This window comes from Lacerta agilis, chromosome 5 (genome assembly GCF_009819535.1).
Source record: "Lacerta agilis isolate rLacAgi1 chromosome 5, rLacAgi1.pri, whole genome shotgun sequence".
Taxonomy (NCBI): Eukaryota; Metazoa; Chordata; class Lepidosauria; order Squamata; family Lacertidae; genus Lacerta; species Lacerta agilis.
The window spans coordinates 92,759,734-92,787,470 of NC_046316.1; the positions used below are offsets into that span (position 1 = coordinate 92,759,734).

General features: G+C 47.0%; 1 protein-coding gene across 1 annotated transcript in view; it reads right to left on the minus strand.

The window, feature by feature from the left end:
* Positions 1-1,359: 1,359 nt before the first annotated feature.
* LOC117047601 (mannan-binding lectin serine protease 1-like) overlaps positions 1,360-27,737 on the minus strand; it is an 88,692-nt gene continuing 62,314 nt past the window's right edge. The window contains 3 exon segments of the mRNA XM_033150910.1: positions 1,360-2,479; positions 17,031-17,105; positions 21,233-21,370. Coding sequence (XP_033006801.1) covers positions 1,596-2,479; positions 17,031-17,105; positions 21,233-21,370 — 1,097 coding nt within the window. The 3' untranslated portion in view covers positions 1,360-1,595.

The following is a 27,737-nucleotide window of genomic DNA, read 5'->3' on the forward strand; positions in this document are numbered from 1 at the left end:
ACCTATCCATTCTGAAGGAAATCAGCCCTGAGTGCTCACTAGAAGGACAGATCCTGACGTTGAGGCTCCAGTACTTTGGCCACCTCATGAGAAGAGAAGACTCCCTGGAAAAGACCCTGATGTTGGGACAGATGGAGGGCACAAGGAGAAGGGGACGACAGAGGATGAGATGGTTGGACAGTGTTCTCGAAGCTACTAACATGAATTTGGTCAAACTGCAAGAGGCAGTGAAGGATAGGCGTGCCTGGCGTGCTCTGGTCCATGGGGTCATGAGTCGGACACGACTGAATGACTGAACAACAACAACAACAACATGAAGTCTGAAGTCTGAAGAAGTGTGAAGAAGTGTGCATGCACACGAAAGCTCATACCAAGAACAAACTCAGTTGGTCTCTAAGGTGCTACTGGAAATAATTTCCTATTTTGTTTCGACTATGGCAGACCGACACGGCTACCCACCTGTAACAACAACAACATGGTAGACCAACATGGCTACCTTCCTGTAACTAAAAAAAGGAAACAGTTTTAACCGAGGGCCGAAGGGTGAGATCCAATGCCATCTTTTCCCTCTAAAAGGGACAAACGCGAATGTCTCCTTCTGATCCCATGATGTCGAAATATATTTCTCTTGGGCACAAGGGATGGGGAAGAGGGGGGGGGGGAGGCAGCAGTGACGTGACATTGAATCCAGAATTCAAGGAAGTGATGCAGAAATGAGCGATACAGAATATGGAATTCGCCGAATCCCCACAAATCGCTTTCAAACATTCCAGACCGAATTTTGCGAGCCTTGGATTTCGGAAGAGATCTGCAATGGTTTCGGAGGATGTCTGACTGTGAAGCCTGAATTTATGGAAACAGGAAACACCCATCACTATCACATAGCTGGAGTTTGGGGACAGATTCGAAAGACATGAATAATGTTTTAAACATTCAAGGGGAGGGGTTCATGACAAAGTCATACTTTTGAAAGAAAGAAAGAAAGAAAGAAAGAAAGAAAGAAAGAAAGAAAGAAAAAGTGACCACTAGAGGGGGCTTCTCTTTCTCTGAGCCACACAAGCAACATACTGGCCATCAGACAAAGTCGACTACTTAGAGGTTGCATTTAAATGGTGTCTTCCTGGGCTTTTAATTTCATGCTTTCACGTTAATCTGGAAGTGGGGAAAACTGTGCATTTTGCAGGGTGGGAAAGGAGATACACCTGGGTGGGCGAGGAGCTCCTTTATGTCAAATGCTCAGGGATAGGCCAGATTATTATTTCCCATGCCCCCTGGGGGGGGGCAAAGTTTGTCTGGTTGATGAGGATGCCTACTGTACCTGTAAATCGCCAGACATCACACTGACATCAGGCAACTCTTTTTTTTTTTTTTTTGAATCAAACAGTGATCTGGAATTGGTTCCCCTTTGGACATGTTGAGTTCCTTCTCTTGGAAAATGTGATATTTGTTTGACAGGAGCGCTGCTTAGAGGAATGGTCTCTCCTTCCTTCCAATTAATAACAATTGTACACACTTATTCTCTCTCTCTCTCTCTCTCTCTGTGTGTGTGTGGGGGGGAAACAACAACTGGCGGCCCATAAAGGCTCTCAAAAGGTTCATCTGTTCCTCTCGACCCCCCTGAATGTCCACCCGGTCTTCTCCTGCAGCCAGTCCACATAGTTGGAGACCTTGGTGTAGACCCCGTAGACTTGCTTGCTCCCGCATTCTTCGGGGCCTCCCCACGAGACCAGTCCTTGGGCCACCCACCTCCGGCTCTCAAGGTCTTGGATGACGAAGGCTCCTCCGCTGTCTCCAAGGCAAGTGTCCTTCCCGCCTTCGTAATAGCCGGCACAGAACATGTTTTCGGTGACGCTGTAGTTCCCCGACCGAGATTCGTAGCTCATCTTGCACTCGGCATGCAGAACCACCGGCAGTTTGACATACTGGAGAACGTCAGAGAGGGTCCTCATGCCGGAGCTGATGACCTCATCCACGGTGATGTTGGGGTTGGAGATGCCCCAGCCGGCCACCAGGCCCAAGGTGTTGGGTTGAGGTCCTTCTAACTCGTGTTCGTACTGCGGGAGGCAGATGGGCATGACGTGGGGTCCTAGCGTCACCTTCTCCTTCAGCTTCACCAAGGCAATGTCGTGGTTGTAGTTCCGGATGTCAAAGGCCTCGTGGAGGATGATCTTCTCCACCGTCCGGTTGACGGCGTCCACCTTGTTCCTCACGTCGTGAAGGCCCAGGTAGATGGTGACGTGCTCTTTGGAGACGGGGATGATGGTGTTGTCGCGGCGCTGGGAGCGGAGGACGTGAGCGGCGGTCAGCACCCACGACTCCGAGAGCAGGGCCCCGCTGCCAAACCACCTGTCATTAGGCACTCGGGACGTGTCCTCCACCACGATCAGGGCTTGCCAAGGGAAAAAACCGGGCTCTGCGTTTCGCCCGCCAATGATGCGCTTGATTAGGGTGGGCAGCGACCGCGTCGGCTGCCCACAAACTGGGGAAAGAAAACAACAGAACAGATGGTTAGACGACCAGGGTTGGATCCGTCACCAAAAAGTAGCCAAACTGCGACTCCCAGTAGATTATGCCAGGATTTCCCTCCCCCAATGGGGGGGGGCAGGGTGGCAGGAAAATTCCTGCCTTGCTTCCAATTTTTGTTTCCTATATCTTGCAGGGCTACTCTGTGTAAAGGTGCGCTGGATCGGTTATCATTTTAGAGCTGGGCAACATTCCGCTGTACCAATTCAAACAATTGAAATTTCAAATTGACCAGCAGAGTTTTAAATTACGAAATTACAAATTTTCAGTCTTGAGGCTTTGAATTTAACACGGCAAGACCTTCCCTCAATGGGCCATGCCAGGATTATATACACGTGCCAATCCATCAAATGTCACTGGCAAAACACTAGGGCTTCATACAATATATCTGATATATATATATTTTAAAAATTGTTGCTGTTTGGTAATTATTGGAATTAGACCCTCAATTGCTGCTGGACACCTGCATCTACAGTATGTTCTATGTCTCAGTGGCAGAGCACACATTTTGCATGCCCCCCCATGGAATCCTGGGATCTGTAGTCTGTTGTGGATGCTGAGAGTTGTTAGAAGACCCCTATCCCCATCACAGAGCTATCACCCCCACAGGGATTTAACAATCAATCCCTGTTCCCAGGCAAGTCCTACGATGGCCATGATCTCTCTGCCTCCACAGTTCGGTGGCAGCTTTGCTTCTGAATACTTCTGGAAACCGCTGGAGGGGAGAATCATAGAATCGTGGAATCATGGAAGGGGCCCTGAGGAATCTCAACTAGAGTTGTGTTCGAATCCTGCTTGCGGGGTTCCCTTCATCCTGATCCAGCAGGCTCACAGCAGGCCAGTGTGGTGTAGTGGTTAAGAGCGGTAGACTCGTAATCTGGTGAACCGGGTTCGCGTCTCCACTCCTCCACATGCAGCTGCTGGGTGACCTTGGGGTAGTCAAACTTCTCTGAAGTCTCTCAGCCCCACTCACCCCACAGAGTGTTTGTTGTGGGGGGGGGGGAGGGAAAGGAGAATGTGAGCTGCTTTGAGACTCCTTCGGGTAGTGATAAAGCGGGATATCAAATCCAAACTCCTCCTCCTCCTCCTCCTCCTCCTCCTCCTCCTCCTCCTCCGCCTCTTCTTCTTCTTCTTCTTCTTCTTCTTCTTCTTCTTCTTCTTCTTCTTCTTCTTCTTCTTCTTCTTCTTCTTCTTCCTTCCATAGCTGTGTGGCGGGGAATGGGGGGGGGGTGTCCTAACAACTCTCAGCACCCTTAACAAACTGCATTTCCCAGGATTCTTGACCAATTCATAGAATCACAGGATTGTCAGGGACCCAAAGGGCCGTCCTGCCCAACCGCCTGCAATGTTTAAAGCGGTACGATGCAGCTTTAAATGCCCGATGCAAATATGTACAGAAGCTTCCCTCAAGGAGACCCGTGGCATAATCTACAGGCAATGATGCACTCACACCCCCTGGTGCTATCCATCATTGCACCCTCAGAGATCCGGAATACCTTTGCGGGGCAGGAAAGCAAGTAGCTGAGCTCCTCACCAGCATGCACGGTGAAGGGAGGCAGCTGTGCCAGTCTTGTTGCTAGCCGGGCAGCAGGGCCGTCTTAAGCCTATCTGGCGCCGTGGTGCAAGGATCCCTCCGGCTCCCACCACGCCCACCTTTCCCTCCGGGCGGGCAGCAGCTGGAGGGTGACTCCTCCGGCAGGGAGGTCTCCACCCCTCCTCTCTCCACACAGGATCCTGTTCCAGGTGTAAGGCTGGGTGAGCGCCGGGCATGGAGAAGAGGTGCCAGGATTGATCTCAGCTTGTGTTCCACGGGGACCCCTCGGGCTCCTTCCCGCCCACCCCACGCCCTCCTCCAATCCTGTGCAGTGGCAGGCTGGAGAAGCACTCTGGTGACCAATTGCAGCACTGAGAGGAGGGGTGGCTGCTGGAGAGGGAGGGATGGATGGATGGAGGGAGGGAGGGATGGAGGGCTGATTAGTGCGTGCCTGGCTCGCCACCTCCGATCGCCTCCTCCTGCCTTCCCCCGTGGGCAGGCTGCTGCCCCTACCGAGCCGCCGACATGGCCCCCTAACCTCTTCCCTGACACCCTCCAGAACGTGGCACCGTGGTTCCCCGCACCACTAGCATCTATGGCCAAGATGCCCCTGCCGGGCAGGACAAGTTGCCCACTCTCCAGAGGTGGCATGGGCTGGCAACGAAACAGATGGAGGGTGATCGGGCGGATGTCACCAGCATCTCTCGGGAAGGGAGGAGGAAGGATTGTTTTGGAGCTTCAACACCTTCCGGGATTTCGATGGAGGCCGGTGTGGTCGGCGGGTCAGAGTGCCAGGCGTCATCCCAACATCATACTATGCACAGCCGGACAGAGCAAGCCAGACCTCTGATTCGCCCAGCACTGCCCGTATTTGCCAGGACTGTGAGCCCCACTGGCAAGGCATGCCCCACTGCATCAGCCCACATGCTTGGGAAGAAGGCATCAGAAAGTGGAGTTGGGCTGGTCCAGTGCAAGAGTGGGCATAGGCAAGTGTAAATTTCTCTGCTCCCCTCTTCTTCCCTGGCTGGCACAATTGGTAGGGCTGTGGGTGTGGAGGTGGCTATACCCCTCCCGCTGGCTGCCTACCAGGGTTTGAGATTGCCCATTTAGTACCCAAGCACAGTGGAATCCCATTATATTTGGGCATAACCATAGTGTCAAGAAATCATAGGTTCTGTGAGTCCCTAGTTACATAAATGAGTGCAAACGACAAGTGCTGGATTTCTCAAGTGAAAGCTAAAATTGGACGGCAATTGATAAGCTGCCTCAGTTAACGGGGGGGGGGGGAGGACACCCATAGATTCCAGTCTGCAACACTTTACGCTGCAACACCTTAGCAAAACCCGAGAAGTGTAAAGGGCTCGACCTGGAGCTTTGTCTGTTGCAAACGCTTGCAAATTAAGGGGTGGAACTGTCAAGTGAGATCAACACAATGAGTTCTTTGTTCATTCAGGGCAGCTGCAGAACGGAAAAACACTTCACCTGTGAAATATCTGCTTGTCTTGCAACTGTGAAAGGCACAGGTGCCCAGCCAGAATAAATCACTGGTTATGCTAGTTGAAAATCAAAACAAACATTTGCATGGAGACAAAAATCAGCTCACTTTGAAGAGTGTGGTGCATGGCCAGCCGAGATCTCTGCACGTCCCAAGGTAGGACACCCTCATAGCGGAATAGTCCCCTCTCTCTCCCCCTTCATCCACCCTTCCACGCCCTTTGGAACCAGCAGCACAAGGACATCATCTGGCAGCCTTCCTACATTAATTTACATCGCACTGGAGTTAATTGAACAGCAGCCAAGGGTACTGAAACGCATTAAGTGTGTGTTTATTTGTTTTGCTTAACTGTCAGTCGGCAAAATTAGTGCTCTGCTAAAATGGATACTGATTAAAGTTTTGGCAAGGGCAGAGAAAGCTTGACGGAAGGAGCTCTGCTAAAATGGCAGAGCAAGGGGAATTAATTAGAACATTGCCTCTATATGCTCTTTGTCAAGGACTGCCGACTGTTTTAGGCCTGTGAGCACATGTGGCTTCTTGAGCGAGAGCCATGGGTGTTGCCGCTGCTCCTTCTGCTCACTCCCCACCCCCAGGGCCAACCATTCCCCCACCCAAGACACAGAAACCATGGAAGTGCACCCACAAAGAGTTCACTTTTCCAAGGTATTTGGCAAAAGCTGGATGCAGCAGAATTCACCTGAGCCTTGAAAGGCATGTAGAGCGGAAAGAGGAACTGTAGAAAACTGCCACTCATCCAACTTCCAGCTCTATGGGCCTTTCAAGAGAGAAGAAGGTAACTGGTTTCACCATCTCATGGCCAAAGGTGTAGTGTTTTATACATCACTTGGGAAGACAGGTGAACTAAAACCTGTGTACTGGAAGAAGCAAAGATCACCAGTGTCGAAGCAATGATTCTTCAACATCAACTTCGTTGGACTGGTCATGTTTTGCGGATGCCTGATGATCGTCTTCCAAAGCAACTACTCTATTCCGAACTTTAGGACAGTAGGACGAGTCACGCAGCACACCTGTCTCTTTTTCACTTCCTTCTTCGTTTGACCAGCTTCTAGCTAGGACTGCTCTGCTAGCTCTCAGCTAGCAGAAGCACTGGGATTATACCCCCATGTGGGTTAGATCCACATGTACATATTTGTAAATAAGTCTGCCTTCAGGAATCCAGCTGTGAACTGATGTGAGTAAACTTCTTTTATTAACTTTGAATAAGATCGTTGCGTCTTTATTCTTTTTAAGAGGGATTAAAGGGAATTTACCAGGAACGTACAATTCAACTGAAACAGATTGAATTGTATAATAGTAAGAGGCTCACAAGGGACGCGGGTGGCACTGTGGTCTAAACCACAAAGCCTAGGGCTTGCCGATCAGAAGGTCGGCGGTTCGAATCCCCACAACGGGGTGAGCTCCCGTTGCTCGGTCCCTGCTCCTGCCAACCTAGCAATTTGAAAGCACGTCAAAGTGCAAGTAAATAAATAGGTACCGCTCCAGCGGGAAGGTAAACAGCATTTCCGTGCGCTGCTGTAGTTTGCCAGAAGCGGCTTAGTCATGCTGGCCACATGCCTGGACGCTGTCTTTGGACAAACGCCGGCTCCCTCAGCCAGTAAAGCAAATTGAGCGCCGAAACCCCAGAGTCGTCCGCGACTGGACTTAATGGTCAGGGGTCCCTTTACCTTTAAGAGGCTCACACGAGCCTGCGACCAGCTATCCGCTGTTCATGTAAAAGGGGAATGTAACTCTGCAAAGTAAAGGAACTTGCTAGCGCAATTAGAAAGGATATTAATAAACAATATACCCTTTCCTGTCACCCTGAACATTCCCACATTATGATCTCTTCCCCTTCAAGGGCAAGATTTGTCTTATGCTGATTTCATCTTAAATCAGTAATTCCCAAAATGGGTTGTTGTCCCCCCCCCCAGTAGTCAATGGGATTACCTGGTTGGAGGATGCGCTAAGAGGCAAGGGGGCTGCGGGGGGGGGGGGAGGCACTGGGGGTGTCAATGACTACCGGATTTTGAAAAGCCAGTATCACTGGATAAAGCTCATCAGTTTTGTTGAATTAAATCAGCTAAGTAGTTTTAACTGGATTATGGATAAATGTGAAATTAATTGTTCATTTTTTAAATTTTTATTGCATTATTATCTTGCCAAATCACTGTTCTGAATATTAATTTTTTTTCAAGGTAGGTGGCACTGGGGATGAGTTTATGCAACCAAGTGAGTAGCGGCCCAAAAATGTTTTGGAACCATTTTCTTGAATAGATAATGATACGGAAATTATGGGGGGGGGGTCACCTAAGCAAAGTCTCCTCCTGAGTAAACTCATTTGGGGTATGGAGTGATGCCCTTAAGGGGACCCATCTCTGCCATGATCCAGTAGGCGAGAGACCACGTACACAGGGAAATGCCTCAGGAGGTAATCTCTGGGTGTTTCAGGCTAATATCCCTCAACCAGAATCCCATTGTTCTCTCCCAGATAAGTGCTCAAGGTATCCTTGCCAATACTTAACACCCATTCACACTTCTCAGGGCTATCTCCCTGATATTGCTCTGTTTCCCCCATATGCTAATCTTGTCTTTCCTGTTTTTCCTATATGCAAATCATGTATAACCCTTCCCTTTTGTGAGGTAGTGATGATGTAGTGATGATGTTTTCCAAACTGTATTCTGGGAGATGATAGGAGTTTTAAAAGTTCTTGTAACACTGTTCTGGGTGTGCAGTTTGACTGTAACCTATTGCGCAATAAACCCTGTCTTGTCCTTGCTCCAGTGGCTGGACTTCTTTTATTTAACTCCGCAGAAACCAGTGGGCCTATCCCTAAGGGCCAGGTGGCTGGGCAGTTCCACACCTGGGATTTTTTCCATAACAGTTGGTGCCGAAAGCCGGGACTTGCGGTTCTCCCATGTTGCTGACTGGGGGCCCTGAAATCTTCAGCCGGCACCAGGCCATTTGCCTGGGAAGATCTTTTGGACCCCCGGCCATCTTCAGGGGCGGTAATTTGCAAGTCTCTAAGGAGCCAGCCGGGGAGCAAAGACAAGATCCAGCCGGCTTATTCATTGATCCCGGGATCCCAGCGCAGGACGCGTGAGTATAGGTTAAAGGGAAAAACCCAGTGCACTGGTGGGAGAGGGGTGGTGACTCCTGGCAACGAATTCTCTGCCCTCTTACCTGTTATTACTTCTTGCCTTTCTCTTGGTCCAGACCACAAAGCCTGTGGACCTTTGCTCAACTCGACAGGGGAGTTCTGAGCTCTATTACTTTCTCTCAAATTCTCTGGCCAGCCGCACCGAGACTGGGCCCGAACGTAAGACGGGGAGGACGGCCTAAACAACCACCTCACCGCTGTGGGCACCTTATCGAAAGCAAGGGGTCAGAGTTCTTTTTCATACTTCTGCCTGCCTTATCGGTGTGGAGCCCGAAGAATAAGTCGGGGAGGACGGCCTAAACAACCACCTCCCTGCAAACGGGTGTCCTGTCGACAGAAGGGGTTGGAAGGACTGTCTTCTATCCAGGGGCCACCCGATCTGGCACCACATTGAGTGGGCGTTCAGTAGGGTGTCCCCCCTTTTCTCAAGTTTGTGACAATAGGTAGGAGGTTGCCAGGAGGGAGAGCTTGGCCTGAGGGGCAGGACAAGGCAGAGTGGTAGATTGCACCCCTGGGAAAAGGAATAAGGAAGAAGAGGTCTGGGGAGGGAACCAGACGGTTGTTGAGGTGTACACGGAAGTTTAGTTGATAGGTTTAGTTGTTAAGTTTTCTTTTACATGTTACATGTTGTCTGTTATGTGTATGTGAGTCTGTTGTGTCTCTGTCATTTTGTTTTCCTTATGTAATTTCAGTGATCTTAAAAGGGCCAGAGAAAACCAGAAACAATTACAAAAATCCAGTCTGAGAGCATGTATGTTAGAGATCTTAAGAGAGTTGTGTTTTAAAACTGGCCATCAGACTGCCCTTCTTAAGTGTGCATAATTTAAAACTGCAAGCTTGCTTCAAATTTTTAGTTTAAAGAAACTATTTGGACCTGATCAACTTAAACATGATATGTTTTAACCCTCGATTAGGAGCCACCCAGAGTGGCTGGGGAGACTCAGCCAGATGGGTGGGATGTAAATAATAACTTATTATTATTATTGAATATAAAACTGAGGTGTGAGCAAATATTTATTATTCAAGAGAGGCTCCAAAAGTGGCTCTCCAAGTGGTAGGAAAATCCCCTGAAGGGGTTTGACTGTGTTCTGAGAGGGGGATTCCCCCCCTTCCTTTTGCAACTAAACAGGAAAGAAATCTGTACCTAATGAGAAATGTTTAGTTGCAACGTAAGTTTATGAGAGCTAGTCTACTATTGTGTTCTAGTCTACTTTGGAATGTGCTGTGAATTTAGCCTAATGTTTCTGCTGCAGACAGCCAAGTTGAGTATAACTGCTCTCGCAAGCTAAACTGCAGCGCCTGTAATTTCATTAAGCCTTAGGTAGGTCTCCCTTTGAGAGAGAAATGTGGTTGCTGTTGTTCTGAGGAATTGTTATGACTATATGCCTATGAAAATATGGTGTTCCTTCTAGGAAAAGTGTTATTAAGGGTAGAAGCTTCCATAGCCAGCAATTGTCTATCTGAGTCCAGTTTTAACTTTGATTTGGTTGGACAGAAGGGTTATTGTAAGGCTCCCAATATCGGTCTGTAAGATCAGCCAGGATTAACTAGCCCTTTTCTTGGAAAATGCCCCTTCAGTTTCTGTCTCTTTCTGGTCCCCAAATCGGAGTTTGCCCAGGTTCTCCTTTTGAGTTTGTCAGCCTTAGAAATTGGCCATAGCTTCTTAAGGGTGCACAGTTAAAAAAAAAAAATGTGTGAGGGCTTGATCAACCCAAAAACATGGCAAATATTGGAATGGGTGGAAGTGGTGTGTAAAGATTTGTTGTTTTAAAGAGACTGTAGAAGGCCATTTCCCCCCCCCCTCCAAAGAGTAAAAGAGGGTGCAATACACAATTTTCCTGCTGCAGAAGTCTTAAGTTTTACAAGATAAACTGCAGTGTCTGATTTTCATCAGCCTTAAGCCTTAAAACAACAACAACAACAACAACAACAACAACAACAACGAGGTAGTACAAAACTTGTGAACCCTGTAATTTAGGGGGTTGGACTGGATGACCTCAGGGTCCTTCTTTCAACTCCCACTTTATAGCTATGTGGAAGGCCATGTGTCTGCAAGCATTGGAGGGTAATTTTTAAATCCTGGTGTGGTGGTGGGTTGAAATTCAGCCCAGCTTTCCGAGTTAAGAGGAGAGTGTTGTGTTTTGTTTTTTTTAAAGGAGTGATTATCTAAGTTTTACCATTTCACCTATTATTTAAGTTTTAAAGTTTAAGCACACACATACAAAATTGACCTTCCCTATAAGAGCCATTTTCCCATACATGAGGGGGGCAGAGAGTTTAGTCTGCCTTGGCTAAAATCACTGAGAATATTTGAATTTTATGAATTCTGACTCTCTGGCCATTTTTACTCATATATAAGGGAGCAGGTATTCTGCTAAATGACCAGAGGGGGTGCACACAAAATAATGATAGCCCACATTTAATAGAGATCTGTACCCCGAAACCTGTAGATAAAGGAGGCATAGCTCCCAATTTATTTTGCCTGGGGTATGAGATGTTTATTTGATACCGTAAACATGATTAATTAGTGCTGAGACTTCATTATTAGGAATTTAATTTGACCAAACTTAGCTAGGTTTGTCTGAATGCTGAAGTTCTAATTATTTAAAGTTTAAGATTTATAAGCCCATTTCCTAAGCAGTGAGAAACAGGAAATGTGTCAGAAAATGTCTTAGGACGAAACCCTAGAAAAATGGATTTAAACTGACCAAACCGAAATTTAATTTGACCAATTTCATTGCTGTTTGGTTAGGGGTGTGAATTGCTAGGTTTCTGTTTAAAAATCCCACCCTGCTCTTTAAAAATCTACTCTTCACGCTTACCTTCCTTTATTCAAGGTAATTTAGCCAATGGATACAATTCTTTCAAATGGTACAATAGGTTTCTAAATCATGAACTCTGTACATGCACAGAGGCTACTGACAAAGTTTAGCCCTGCAGGGAGATTGCTGCAGAAGCCACCTGAAGAACAAGAACAGAATTAAGTATTCGGGCTTTAAAATCCTAACATGCCAAATTCTTTCAATAGGTAAAAATGAGTGCTCTCTCAGGAGCACTATTCTTTCTTTTCTTTTCTTTTCTTTTTTGAAAAAGGGGGGGATTAAGTACTGAACCATTGCAAGTTAGGAGGTTGCCATTCCAAATCTAACATGCAAAATTCTTTCCACAGGTAAATATCCCAGCACTCTAGTTCATCTCTTTAGTAGTTTTTTCCCCTTCTGTTTTGTTTTGTATGTATGTATGCCTATGCATTTTATCCACAGCACATCCTGACAGATTTTCACAGGCAATAATTTTCCTTTTACATCAGGATACTGAGATCCAGGGTGCAGAAAAAAAAAAATTGCAGTTCTTTCAGAACCTTAAATGCAAATTCTATTTCTGAGTGGGGATGTTAAGGAATGGGGGAGGGGCACCTAAAGGTAAATTGCCGTCTTCTTTTTATTCTACCACTGATTTGCACCTTTGGTCAAATGCTTCCTCTGAAATCCACTCAGGTGATAAGACTATGCAAAACGAAGGTTCTATTGTTCTTTCCCAGTAGGTACTCACTCTTTGCATTTGACTCCAAGCATTCTCTCTTATGTTAATCTGCTATAACCCTTTCCTCTCTTCATAACAAGTTTGAATCCCTGCTAATAATCCCTGCTATGTTAGTTTACTTCCCTATATTTTTAGGCTACAAATAATCTGCTTTTCATTTATTAAATTAGTTCTCCATTATGTCTATGAAATTGATCTAAGCACAACCAAGTATTCTTTTATTGGTGTTATTTTTGCTATTAACATTCTAGCTGATGTTGTCACATAAACAAACATTTTTTTTGTTTCATTTGGGAACCATTGTTAGAAATTGTGTTTTTTATCATTTATTTTTGGTTCCTCATAGGTCATTTTTTATTTTGGGGACATGTCATTTGTTGCATCTCCTAAACTTATGGTTGATATTTATTTATTTATTTTTGACTAACTTGGATGGGGTCAGGTACCATCTATAAGTTTGTTTGTTTTTCCTTCATAAAGTTCTTTTTTATCAGATAGCACATTGTTTAATGTGGATCTAATTTTTAATTTTGTTTCCTTTTAATATTTTTACCTTTTGAAAAAAAAGAATCCAAACAAACTAAGTAGGTACTAACAGTAATTATATAGAAATATGATGATAATATTGAAATAATTAAAATGCTTAATGCATCAAGATTTTTTTGTTTGCAGTTTCCCAGGAGGACTCCGGGAGATTTTTTTTATTATTTTTATTTTGCTTTTACTTATTCCCTTGATAACTATGTCCTTAAGCCCCCAAACCCTACCCCTTACAGGATATCCCTTCTACAGACGTTAATGCAGACCCAATGATGGAAAACCCTCAGCCCAATTCCATGTGACCACAAGACTAGCTACCTCCTGCAACAGCAGCAGCAACAACAGCAACAAGACTTCAGAGTTTTCAGAGTGGCCACAGCAATCTCCTTCCAAAGGACATAAGACTGAGGGGGGTTTGGGGGAATTAACAAAGGGGGGAGTTGAATTGTAAGGACATTTTTCTTTTGACCTCAAGATTCTGTCTCAAAATCACATGAGTTCCTCAAAGACATCCAACTGCTGTGGAATTAATAATTGAATGTTGTGTATAATGTGTTATTATGTAGGAATGCTGAAATGTGTCTGATAGTGTGTTCCTTTTGTGTTTAATTGTTTTGTTTTTATGTTTAATGTATAGTATATTGCATGCATTTTATGTTTCAATAGATCAGGCTATTGCATAGTCATGTATTTAGGTTAGACCAATTTATGACCACATTCCTTGTCTCACATGGTATTCCAACCTTCCCTACACATTTTAGATTGTTTTAGGTCATTTTATCAAGAAGAAACTTCAAGATCAAAACAGAACCCCAGATACATGAAGGTGTTTATGCTTTGATTTAGCAGGAATGGTTCCCTATAGGTTAAATTATTAATTTGGACCACTGCCTTTTTAGAATGGTTTTTCACAGTTTGGTTTGGAAAGTGAGAACCAGGGGCATATGTAAATTCTAATTGGACTTTGTTTGAATTGGACAAAGTGTATCCAAGGTGCCATTGGCTTTTGTCCCCTTAAATAGCAAGAGCGCAGGCCCACCCCTTTGAGAGCAGGACCAAAGCCACAGAGGCCCCACAGTTGGTCAGGGTGCGGCATTTCTCTCCAGGGAGTGTCACACCTAACCACATGGGGTAAAAAGGCTTTAGGTCAAGTCAATGCAAGCCCTTACACCAGGGATGCATGTTGATGGGTGTTGCTGTGGCATCAAGAGACCAGAGGACAGCTAGCTTTGACACCTGGGAACACAACACACACAAAAAAAGAGAAAAAACAAAACAAACTGCATTTTCAGTCACAGGCGGACCTTTCTGGTAAATAAGCATAAACCACTATTGGAAATGATTCTCCCAAAGTGCTAGAATAGTAATTTAGTAACAAAATGTAGCATATGTTATTTTTACGTAATATCCTATGTCTCGCTAGGTACACTGATACACTTCCAAAGAGCCTTAAGAGGCGTGACATGCAAGTCCCTTTCAGGTTACATACACCCACACCTGGGAGGTTGGATGCCATGATAATATTCAGTGTATATAACATGCAGGACGAAAGGGGGGTGGGAAATATGTCTATCTCTGAACTGTAGTTCAGTGCGGAGAAAGGATTTGCGTTTCCTTCAGAACCTGATGCAAATCTATCTCCGAAGGGGGGAATGATACGGAAATTATGGGGGGGGGGTCACCTAAGCAAAGTCTCCTCCTGAGTAAACTCATTTGGGGTATGGAGTGATGCCCTTAAGGGGACCCATCTCTGCCATGATCCAGTAGGCGAGAGACCACGTACACAGGGAAATGCCTCAGGAGGTAATCTCTGGGTGTTTCAGGCTAATATCCCTCAACCAGAATCCCATTGTTCTCTCCCAGATAAGTGCTCAAGGTATCCTTGCCAATACTTAACACCCATTCACACTTCTCAGGGCTATCTCCCTGATATTGCTCTGTTTCCCCCATATGCTAATCTTGTCTTTCCTGTTTTTCCTATATGCAAATCATGTATAACCCTTCCCTTTTGTGAGGTAGTGATGATGTAGTGATGATGTTTTCCAAACTGTATTCTGGGAGATGATAGGAGTTTTAAAAGTTCTTGTAACACTGTTCTGGGTGTGCAGTTTGACTGTAACCTATTGCGCAATAAACCCTGTCTTGTCCTTGCTCCAGTGGCTGGACTTCTTTTATTTAACTCCGCAGAAACCAGTGGGCCTATCCCTAAGGGCCAGGTGGCTGGGCAGTTCCACACCTGGATTTTTTCCATAACAATGGAATGATTTGGGTATTTGGTTTTCTTTTTTAAGTGGGAGAAAACATGGTAAACAAACAGGCTAAAAATAGCGCAGCCCAAGACAAGGCATGTTTACCCAGAAGGAAAACCCCGCTTGCTCCAATTGTGTGCAGGATTGCAGCGGAAGCCACGACAAAGGAACAGGGCACTGCCAGAATGTTTATTCTGGCTGCGTGCAGAAGTCGGTGATCTGCTAGAGAAGAAAGAGGGGTTTCCTAGTGACAAGAAACTGGCTCTCCAAGGAGAGGGGAGCGAAGCGCAGCGATTTCTCAGCTCTCGGCCAACTTGCTCTGACCTCTGGAAAACTTTCCCTGGGACTTGCCAGCCCGCCTGGATTCCATCAGGACCAGAAGCAGACGCACACAGAAAAAGAGCATGTTTAAAAAACAGCCAGTCTTTAAAAAAGAGGAAAATGGAAGCTTGTACAATCCAGTTTCTATAACACCCTGAAAGCTAAAAAAACCAAACCAAACCAAAACAAAAACAAACCACTTTAAAAAGATGTATGTCCCCCAGATCATATCTTGGTGGGTATGAACTTGGGACAGAGGAACCTGACAAATTCATTTTTTCTCAGTTCCTTGTTTTCCCAATCTTAAATTCGGCTCTCCATGTTTCCACATCAATTTGCAAATTTCTTCGTGGAAAGTCCCCATGAGCTTTTTGGTGCGAATCTCTCCTGATGTTTGTGTGCAATTTGGCCCAATATGCGCATCTTTTCGCAAAACAATTCCCCCCCCCCCAAATATGCATTTTTTTGCATGTCTTTTTCACTCATATTTGCATTGATGTGGACACTTCACCCCCCCAATTATGCATTTTTGGACCCATTAACTTGTCTGGAAAACTCTGTTGTGAAATTTGGAGAAGCGTGTGTTTTGAAAGACGGCCGAGCTTTGCTTCTTCGTTTTTTTGGAAAAAAGCAAATTAGGTAATTTGCCTTTAAATGCAAATGGAATATTCCGATTTCTCCCTCCCTCAACAAGCCCTCTCCAACCAATCCTGCCTGCTTCAGCCCTTGCAATCCTGGCTTCTACTAGCCAGCATTGGGATGCGGGTGGCGCTGTGGGTTAAACCACAGAGCCTAGGGCTTGCCGATCAGAAGGTTGGCGGTTCGAATCCCCACGACGGGATGAGCTCCCATTGCTCAGTCCCTGCTACTGCCCACCTAGCAGTTCGAAAGCACGTCAAGTAGATAAATAGGTACCACTCTGGTGGGAAGGTAAACGGTGTTTCCGTGAGCTGCTCTGGTTCACCAGAAGCGGCTTAGTCATGCCGGCCACATGACCCAGAAGCTGTACGCTGGCTCCCTTGGCCAGTAAAGCGAGATGAGCGCCGCAACCCCAGAATCGTCCGTGACTGGACCTAATGGCCAGGGGTCCCTTTACCTTTACTAGCTAGCATTAACACCAGCAACTGAGAAATCTGGGCAGGCGTTCCTGGCTTAACCAGTGACAGGGTTGCTCATGGATGGGTCTAAACAGAGTTCATGTACCAGTGGCAGAATACATGCTTTGCGCATGCAACCTGGTCCCAGGTTCAATTCTCCAGTTAAAAGGAACTTGGTTGGCAAGGCTTTCCCCCTAAAACCGGGAGAGGTGATGCTACTAGACAGGGCTGAATGTACCAATGGTCTGACTCGGTGAGAATTAGCATCATTTGCCATATTTGCAACAAAAGCAGACACTTCTTGCCCCCCACCAATTCTGATTTAGCCACACGTGGAGCTCTGCAAAGTTGGAAAAGTTTGCATCTAAAACAAGACCTTTGGAGGTCTTTAAGTGGAGGCTTGACAGCCATCTGTCAGGAATGCTTTGATGGTGTTTCCTGCTTGGCAGGGGGTTGGACTGGATGGCCCTTGTGGTCTCTTCCAACTCTAGGATTCTAGGATTCTAAGAGGGCGAGAAGCTTAAAGAAGCCAGCTTGCATGAAGGTTGCATTTCAGTGCAATTTAGGTACCTGGTTGACAAGACGGCAGGTGCGTTCCCAGCTCTGCGCTTCTCCACAGCCCTCTGGCATCACAGGTGTAGGTACCTGGGGAAGATCAAAACACAAGCTCTGGACAGGAATCATACCACTAGGTGGTGCTGTCATAATGTCTTACCGGTTTTCTTCAGTCTATAAGGACATAATGAGAGTCTGCTGGATCAGGCCAATAGCTCATCTAGTCCAGCACCCTGTTCTCATAGTTGCCTGTGGAAAACCAGCCTGTGGAAAACCATTTATCCTTTGGTGTAGGGTTTGGATAAATGGACATAAATCTGACATCAGGAATCACAAGACAGAGAAACCAGTAGGAGAACACTTCAGTCTCCCAGGACATTCTATACAAGATCTCAAAGTAGCTGTCTTATTGCAAAGGAATTTCAGAAATAGACTGGAAAGAGAAGTTGCTGAATTGCAACTCATTGCTAAGCTTAAAACCATGGAGAGACCTGGTCTGAATAGAGACATTGGATTCTTATCTCATTATACATGACAAAGCTATTTTTGGCCACCTCACCCCTTGCTTTTTTCTGTGAGACCAATTGCAGTCGTTAACAGTCGTCAACAGGTTTGCCACACCTATCGGCCAACCACCCATTCCCACCACCCTTCTGAGTAAAACTCCCTCCCCACCCTCTCACTATATATAAGGGTCTGGTGACTTCTGTTTCAGTGTATCTGAAGAAGTGTGCATGCACACGAAAGCTCATACCAAGAACAAACTTAGTTGGTCTCTAAGGTGCTACTGGAAGGAATTTTTTTTAATTTTTATTTTGTTTCGACTACGGCGGACCAACACGGCTACCTACCTGGTCAGGTTAAGAGATAGGGCTGGATTTAAGAGGAGAGATAAGCAGCAAGATAGGATTTGACTGAGGGAGAACTGGTTCTGAGTTAAGTTAAACACCCACACCGAGGAGGCTATCCAGAGCAAGAGGAAAAACCCTCTCAGCTTGGATAGGGAGACCGGCTTGAGGGTCTGGGAATGGGATACAGAGAGGTGGGTTTCTGGGGGGGGGGGCTGAGTCTGATCTGGGTGAGGTAGATCCTGTGGGAATTCAGGCTCCCTGGGTCTCATCCTAGCCAGGAGGGGAGAGTTCTTCTAGGTAGAGAAGAATCCCAAGCCAGTTGCAAGGGGTGAGGGGATCCCCTGGGTTTGGAAACCCTCAGGAGTTGGAATGAGGTATATGAAAATTTGAAAAAGATATTGAAAGTAACATTTGAAAAAAAGCCAGAGCATTTATTGTTGAGTGTAATTCCTATGAATATCCCAGAGGATAGGAGAAATAATCTTTTTATATGCCATTGCAGCTGCAAGGATGCTTATAGCACAAAACTGGAAGGGAGAAAAGATACCCCAAATTAAGGATTGATAGACTAAATTGATAGAGTTTTTGAATTTGGCGAAAATGACGGGAGCAATTAGGAATATATCAAAGCAGAAATTGAAAGAAGAATGGAGGTATATGGAGATGTATTTGAAAAAAAGAATAGTAACAGAATTGGTGAGATGCTTTAATTGATTACTCAAGGTGTAAGGGAATAATTTTGAAAAGGAGACGAAGCATAGGAATGTTATTTATTTCAAGATAATCAATGTAAAGGCAATATGCGGTCAATTTTTTATTGTATGTGTGTATGATTTTAAATTTGATGTGTATGGTTTGAATATCTAATAAAGATTATTTAAAAAAATAAAAGGAGTGGGATTGCTAAGAGAGCAGGTAACTGAGGAGAAGTGCCCCTCGCTCATGAACCAAGGTATTAATCGGTGAAGGAAGCTGTATGGTGTTAAAAGAAACTGAGTATAAGGACTGGTTTTGAGTAAAGAGAGGTTAAGAGAAGCTGTGGCTGCAACACTGTGTTTAAGCCTGAGACATCCTAGAGACAGTAAAAGTTGGTAAGTTCTACCTCAAGACTGCATTTCCTGACCCTCTTGTTTCATTACCTTCTTTTTTGTTTAATAAGCTTCTCCTGTTCGTTTGATTTCTTTTTTTTTTTTTTTGCCTGAGAATCTAATCATTACATTTCCCCTCACTAGAATTTCCCATGGTAAATTTGTAAAACTTTGTATTAATTGGCATACAGAGTTATGGTGCTGGAGGAGACTTATTCATCCTTAAAGAATCAGCCCTGAGTGCTCACTGGAAGGACAGATCCTGAAGTTGAGGCTCCAGTACTTTGGCCACCTCATGAGAAGAGAAGACTCCCTAGAAAAGACCCTGATGTTGGGATAGATGGAGGGCACAAGGAGAAGGGGACGACAGAGGGTGAGATGGTTGGACAGTGTTCTCGAAGCTACTAACATGAGTTTGGCCAAACTGCGAGAAGCAGTGAAGGATAGGCGTGCCTGGCGTGCTCTGGTCGATGAGGTCACGAAGAGTCAGACACGACCTGCATGACTGAACAACAACAACAACAAAGGACGCGGGAGGCGCTGTGGTCTAAACCACAGAGCCTAGGGCTTGCTGATCAGAAGGTCAGTGGTTCGAATCCCCGCGACGGGGTGAGCTGCCGTTGCTCGGGTCCCTGCTCCTGCCCACCTAGCAGTTCAAAAGCACGTCAAAGTGCAAGTAGATAAATAGGTACTGCTCCAGCAGGAAGGTAAACGGCGTTTCCGTGCACTGCTCTGATTCGCCACATGACTCGGAAGCTGTACGCCGGCTCCCTCGGCCAGTAGCGTGAGATGAGCGCCGCAACCCCAGAGTCGGACACGGCTGGACCTAATGGTCAGGGGTCCCTTTACCTTTAAGGTGTGGGCACTGTATTTAATAGGGGGCAGTTAGCAGGGTGAGTCCGGCAGATATTCATTGGTGGTAAGAGGTTGGATCTGCTACTTCCTCCTCCACGAATTTCTTGAAAGCTCTTTTAAAGCCATTCAAGGTGGGGGGGCCATCACTGCCTTCTGTGGGAGGGATTTCCACAGTTTAACTATGTGTTGTGTGAAGAAGTCCTTTTAAAATCTGTCCTAAATCAGATTGGGCAAATAAATATTCCTGCATTGCAGGGGGGTTGGACTAGATGGCACTCATGGTCCCCTCCAACTCGGCCATTCTAAGATTCTAAAATCCCATTCCCTTCATCGTTTTGGTTGCTCCCATCCGAACCTTTTCCCAACCCTATTATCTCCATTGTGAGGTGAGGCGACCAGAACTGTACAAAGTATTCCAAATGTGGTCGAAATCTATAGCCAGCGATGAAGAGGACTGCTGAGGGAGGGGAGGAATAGAGATGGGTTGGAAACTGGGGTGAACCTCTGCTCGAAAAAGAAGGCTTTGCATGCAGCCCTCCCCACCATTAGCCATCGGTAGCCTTATCTTCTGTGACACAAGAGATGTTTTAGGAACTCAAGGAAGCAGCCCCAGGCAACAGGCATACCGCAGGATATTGCTAGACAGAGGCACGGAGACAAAATCAATACTTTGCAGCGCTGCTGTCAGAAGGGGAGGCTGGAATGCAACTAAGTCTTTCAGGCCCTGGAGGGGAAGGAAGGTGATTTCCTAAGAATGCAATGCGTGTCCTGCCTCTCCTCACACGAAGACCGAAGACAGGAGGAGAATTCTCAATGGTGGTCACAGTGGCTTCTGAGCCAGGGCCTGAATCCCGCCTGGCAGCCACATACTTATAAGCAAATCGAATGTGAGATTAGCCTTCTGCTCAGTGGAACAGGAACCGTTTTGAAAACAATTGGAAAACTGCACTGGGGATTTGAGTGTCGGTGATGTCCCTGGCGCTGACCAGTACATGCCCACAGAAGCCAGTTCAAAGTGAACCACTGCACCAAAATGCTGCTGGATTCCCCCTCCTAGAGCTCCTCTCAGAACAGAACGTATCTACTTAACATGCTCTTCAATCCCCACCCTATGTTTGCCAATGGCTATGAGCCACAACAGCTAGTGGAGCCTCCATGTACAGGGGCACTGTACCTGCAAATACTGGATAACTTATTGCAGACAAATAGCCATCGTGCTCTGCTTGAGGGCTTCCTAGATGCTTTTAGAAGGCAACTCTTGAGCACAGGCCCCTGGGCCAGCTACATTTCTTCACCCGGCCCATCTTACTAGCTCTTTGTGCTCTTCTGTGAATGCTGCTTATCCCTTGTCCAGTCACTGCTCCCCACCCAGCATGCAAACAGGACCTGCCCCCCTCCCCCCCGGCACGGCAGCCGCTCTCACCTGTGACGTTGGGGACCATCTCGTAGTACGGATGTTGGCAGGAATACTGGATCGACGACTGGTACGTGGTCAGGTTGTGTCGGGTGGAGAAGGTGACAAAGCCGTGGTCCAGATCTCGTGGCGCCTTGCAGTCTGTAACTGGAAAGCCGAGCAGAGGGGAGGGTTTGGAAAAAAAAAGACTCTGAGAAGTAATTTGGAGTCTTTGGCTCTCCCTGTTTTGCTAAGGCCCTTCCAAAAAGTCCAGTGTCCAGCCGCCCAGAGTGGCTGGGGAGGCCCAGCCAGATGGGCAGGGTATAAATAATAAATTATTATTATTATTATTATTATTATTATTATTATTATTATTATTATTATTATTAATCTCCATAATGTCAGCTGGTCAAAGAGGAAATTGCAGCTACTAGCCAGATTGCAGATGGGGGCTGGTTATAGAGAGAAGGCCATTTGCTTGCTACAAGAGCAGAGATCTACTGGCTGTGCCCATCTGTTGCCACTGGCGGAGGAAGCAGGGTGCGGTTTGCACCATGTGTCATCCCTGAGGGGGGGTGACATCGGCCGCACCACCCCCCACCATGCTCACCATGGCGGGCACCTTATTGACATGGGCCTGATCCAGCCCCAGGGCTCTTCTTCCTATGGTCTGACACTTAAGGGTGGGAGCTGTGACGGAAGAAAATGCACCCTAGGATGCAATGCCGTCCTCAGGATTGCACTGGGACGGGGAGGGCGCCAGTTATAAGGTTGGCATGTTCCTTGCAGCTTACTGGATAGGGGAAAAACAAACAAACCCCGATGGCCTGACTTTTTGCAGTCTGGAATGATTGCACTTTGCACTGATGGCAATTGCACATTGCATTCTTGAGTGATAGTTTTATGACCGCTTCTGAGCCTTCGTGTAGAGGAAAGTCTGTTTGCGTAGAAGGAAGTCTGAACCACCCCAGGCCCCACTCCCCGGAGAGGCCGGTGCTGTGCTTTGAAAGAATTAAGCAAACTAGGGTTGCGCAATTTGTTCCTATTTAACACCGGCAGGTTTAATTAATTGGTTAACTTGCATCCTTGATTCCAGTTGCACAAGAGTATCTGCTCTCTCTGTTTGAGTGTCGCTGGTGTTTTTTTTTCCAGAAGCAAATAAGTTGTTCTATATCATTTGCGTAACATTTCCCCACCTTGTTTGCAGGATCCGGAATCATTGCCTGGGAACACGGGGGGGGGGGGAGCTTGTGAAAGAGGGCTGACTCCCCTACAAACTGTATGGGAAAACCCAAGCGGAAGACCACTTGTATATCGAGGAGGCAGTGATTTCTAACACAGTTTCCCTTCCTCCCTCTGTTCCTTCCCCCTCCCTGGCAACCTTCTCTGATGTCCTAATCAGTTGGGAGGAGGTGAAGTGCCCCCCCAGGGCTGCCTTAACCAGTCTGAGAGATTGGGAACCTTCTTTAATGTTAGAAACTGTTATTGGAGGGTGGGACACTGAAAGGAGGCGGCTATCTCTATAAAATCAAATGGTTTGGAGAGGGTGATTTAGAAGCTCATGCACAGACTGCTCGGTTGCAGGGCTGTGCAATCTAGGCTACCGGGGGGGGGGGGAAGAGTCACTTCGCCACTTCTTTGGGACTTCCAAGTGGCAGATAGAAGTGCATGTCCTGGTTTGTGTATATATATATATATATATATATATATATATATATATATATATATATATTGCTTGCTGGGGGCATGGGTGGCGCTGTGGTCTAAACCACTGAGCATCTTGGGCTTGCCGATTGGAAGGTCGGCGGTTTGAATCCCCACAACGGAGTGAGCCCCCGTTGCTCTGTCCCAGCTCCTGCCAACCTAACAGTTTGAAAGCACACCGGTGCAAGTAGATAAATAGGTACTGCTGTGGCAGGGAGGTAAACAGCGTTTCCGTGCGCTCTGGTTTCCATCACGGTGTTCCGTTGCGCTAGAAGCGGTTTAGTCCTGCTGGCCACATGACCCGGAAAGCTGTCTGTGGGCAAATGCCGGCTCCCTCGGCCTGGAAGCGAGACGAGCGCCGCAACCCCATAGTCGCCTTTGACTGGACTTAACCATCCAGGGGTCTTTTACCTCCCCCCTTACCTTATATATTGCTTGCTATTTAGGAATAAAATCTTCTTCTCACTCACTTGTGTTTTGTATTGCTTCTGAATTCCAAACGAAAGAACCGCCTTGCATTTGGCAAGACCCCAACTTTCTTCAGGGACATCGGAGGTGATAAGACATACCCTCCTCAGACGGGCGGCATGCACACAACCCGAGACTCCTCCTGCATGGAAGTCGTTGCTGCTCTCCTTTTTCAGAAGGTAGTGGCCCAGCAGGAGATGATGGGGATTTGCCTCCCTCCCATCCCTTGCCTGATCAGTCTCTTCCTCCACCTCGGACAGGTCCTGTGCCCCTCTTCCTATCTGTCCTTGACAGCTCTGCCCCTTCCTCTTCCCCCGCCCTGGCTCCTGGGTGGCACTGGACTCCATAAATTGCTGCCCCCCCCTCTCCTGGCTCAGTCTCCAGCCCACTTGCCTCTGCACCAGAGCCCTGCCAGTCCCTGACATTGGGTCCCTCTGGGGTCGTGGTGCCAAAGGCTGGGCCATACCTGGCACAAGCCCCAGGTGGCAGAGCAGCTGGAAGGAAAGAAGGCCTGGCCCAGTGGCCCACGTGCCATTTGAATCCAGCATGTGTCGTCCTGAAAGCGTGCAGTTTGCTCTCAGTGGCGTCCTACCCTCCAGAATTCAGGTCAACGAGGAACAGAGAACTCTATGCAGCAAAAAGGCTTCCCTGGAGCTGAAAACTTTGAAAAGTGGGATTTTAATCACCGGGAAAGGGGGAGGGCGGCGGAGAAGGAAGGTGCAAGGAACTCAGTAAACTTGTGAGAGAAGAAATTTGCAAGGGAAGAGGTGAGATGCAAAGAACTATGTTAATTAATGGGAAATGAACGCCCACGTTAAGGAGCCTGACCTTTTTAGTTGGTTGGAGTTGCACATTTTAAATCAGGCATTGGAGGAGACATTGCAAGGGGGGATTTCTGCATAAGGGATGGAGAGCACAGGTGAGTTGATCCACTGATGGACCCATTTCTGGCTGAGCAGCTAATGTCTGCTAGCGGATAGGGGGGAGGAATGCTGGACCATATACACATAGGATCCTGCCCACCTAGCAGTTCGAAAGCACGTCAAAGTGCAAGTAGATAAATAGGTACCACTCTGGCGGGAAGGTAAACGGCGTTTCCGTGCGCTGCTCTGGTTCGCCAGAAGTGTCTTAGTCATGCTGGCCACATGACCTGGAAGCTGTACGCCAGCTCCCTCGGGCAGTAAAGCGAGATGAGCGCTGCAACCCCAGAGTCATCCGCGACTGGACCTAATGGTCAGGGGTCCCTTTACCTTTACCTTTATGCACATAGGAAGCTGTGTCATACTATTGGCCCACCTGGGGCACCATCATCTACTCTGACTTTCAGCAGCTCTCCGGGGTTTCAGACAGGGCTCCTTCCCAGCCCGACCAGAGATGCAATGTTCCGGGACCTTCTGCATGCAAAATGGATACTCTGCCACTGAACTATGACCTTGGTCCACAGGGGGGTGGACTAGATTGTCCTTGGGGGGCCCCTTCCAACTCCACAGTTCAGTTTTTCAATGGCTCACACGGAATTCTGGTTTCAGGGTGTGTTTATGCACCTGCAGGCTATTGGCAACTGTTCTGGCCAAACCCTCTAGGGGGTCCAGCACATGGCACCACGTGGGTCTCCCGCATAGCATAGTTGAAAAAATGGAAGGGGGGCAGACTCATTAAAATAGGTGCTGGAATAAATTCCATTTTATTTCCTCGGCTTTCTCACGCTTCTGAGTCTCCGAGTAAGCGCATTTGAGATAGCGAGGAAGGAATTTGCTCTCTCTTCTTTTCCATTAGCCAACTGTCTAATCTTGCCTTTCCCACCAACAAGCACATTTTGGGAAGAGCAAATAATGACCGGCGAATGGCAGAAACGATAGTAAAGACTCAGGACGGCAAGGTCGGGTTATGTCACACGGATTTCTCAAAGCAGAGAATATCCATTGCATAAGAGAGATTGCCAGAGACAGGAATAACTGTTTGCCTTTCTAACATTTGGGTACCGGTGACTGGGAAGCAATGAGTAGGGAGTAGGGAGATCTAGCTAAAATGTCCCCCCTCCCCCGGATTGCGCCATAGAGTTGATGACCTTTAGACTGGAGAGACCCAGCGTACTTCCTGGAATGGGCTCATAAACAACTCCATCAAGCATCAGCAAAGGAAGATAAATTTGAACCATCCCATCATTAGGGAAAAAATTAATTCACCTAAGTGCAGATCTAGCCACATCTCCCAACTCATGGCAAGTGTAGTTCTGTGCTGTTTGGTAGGATCTTATCTTATATACAACACATACAGACACCCAGGACTCACTCCCCACGGCAGTGAGAGATTTGACTTTCTTGGGCTCCAGGATCACTGCAGATGGTGACAGCAGTCACGAAATTAGAAGCTTCTTGGGAGGAAAGCAATGACAAACCTAGACAGCATCTTAAAAGCAGAGACATCACCTTGCCGACAAAGGTCCGTATAGTTAAAGCTATGGTTTTCCCAGTAGTAATGTATGGAAGTGAGAGCTGGACTATAAAGAAGACTGATCGCCAAAGAATTGATGCTTTTGAATTCTGGTGCTGGTGGAGACTCTTGAGAGTCTCATAGACTGCAAGAAGATCAAACTTATCCATCCTTAAAGAAATCAGCCCTGATTGCTCACTGGAAGGGCAGATCCTGAAGCTGAGGCAAGAAGACTCCCTGGAAAAGACCCTGATGTTGGGAAAGATGGAGGGCACAAGGAGAAGGGGATGACAGAGGACGAGATGGTTGGACAGTGTTCTCGAAGTGACTAGCATGAGTTTGGCCAAACTGCGGGAGGCAGTGAAAAATAGGTGTGCCTGGTGTGCTCTGGTCCATGGGGTCACGAAGAGTCGGACACGAATGAACGACTGAATAACAACAACAACAAATTATAGAATCATAGGATTGTAGAGTTGGAAGGGACCCGAGGGCCATCTAGTCCAACCCCTTGCAATGCAGGAATCACAGGTAAAGAATCCCTGACAGGTGGACATCCAACCTCTGCTTAAAAGTCTCTAAGGAAGGAGAACTGTCCAGTGTGGTGTAGTGGTTAAGAGCGGTAGGCTCGTAATCTGGTGAACCGGCTTCGCTTCCCCGCTCCTCCACATGCAGCTGCTGGGTGACCTTGGGCTAGTCACACTTCTCTGAAGTCTCTCAGCCCCACTCACCTCACAGGGAGGAAGGGAAAGGAGAATGTGAGCCGCTTTGAGACTCCTTCGGGTAGTGAAAAAGCGGGATATCAAATCCAAACTCTTCTACCTCCCAAGGGAGTCTGTTCCACTTTCCAACAGCTCTTACACCAGAAATTCCTTCCTGATGTTTAGTCAGAATTTCCTTTCTTTGTAACTTGAAGCCCTTGGTTCGAGTCCTACCCTCCAGAGCAGGAGAACACAAACTTGCTTCCATGTGACAGCCCTTCAGACATTTGAAGATGGTTATCATATCGCTTTGTACTCTACCAGCATAATGTGACATCTCTTCTCATATGCTGCACTGCTTTTTTGTACTTCTATTATTTCACTGTATCCATTTGTTTGATTTGCTTCAATAAATTTTTTTAAAGGAAAGAAATTGAGCATAAAACTGCAGCGGTGGGTGGCCATGGAAACAGGCAAAGGGACCAAAAATGCCCCCCAGTACGTCCTTCATGCTTATGACACAGCTGATTCCACCCCTTTTCTTGAGCAGAGATCCTGTCATTGACTAATCCCAGTGTCTCTGCATTCCTATACGGGCTCTCGTCACACTCAGCCAAGAGAAACAGATGGGCTGCTAGTGTCATGGGAAGGCTGGGGGTGGGGAGGCAATGTTTTCCCTCTCGAGCTGTCACCAGAGTATCTCCCAGGGACAGATTTGCTTTGCCAATGTGGAGGCGACAGATTTTCACAGTGGGCCAAGCAGATGGCCTGCGCTTCCTCCTCCTCTGCTGCAACCTCCAGATGTCTGGTGGAAAATACGAAGGCTGGAATCACATGTGCGCTTACAACTGCCTTGAGCATCATTTGGGAACCTTCCCCTGCGTTTGTTGCGGCACATTGTTGACGTAGCCAAATGTGATGCTTTACCCAGTGTGGTGTAGCGGTTAAGAGTGGTAGGCTCGTAATCTGGTGAACCGGGTTCGCGTCTCCGCTCCTCCACATGCAGCTGCTGGTGACCTTGGGCTAGTCACACTTCTCTGAAGTCTCTCAGCCCCACTCACCTCACAGAGTGTTTGTTGTGGGGGAGGAAGGGAAAGGAGAATGTTAGCCGCTTTGAGACTCCTTCAGGTAGTGATAAAGCGGGATATCAAATCCAAACTCTTCTTCTTCTAGGAGAGGAGCCTTGCGGCATGAGGCTAGTCCAGGGTAGATGATGGCCTTTCAGATTTCGG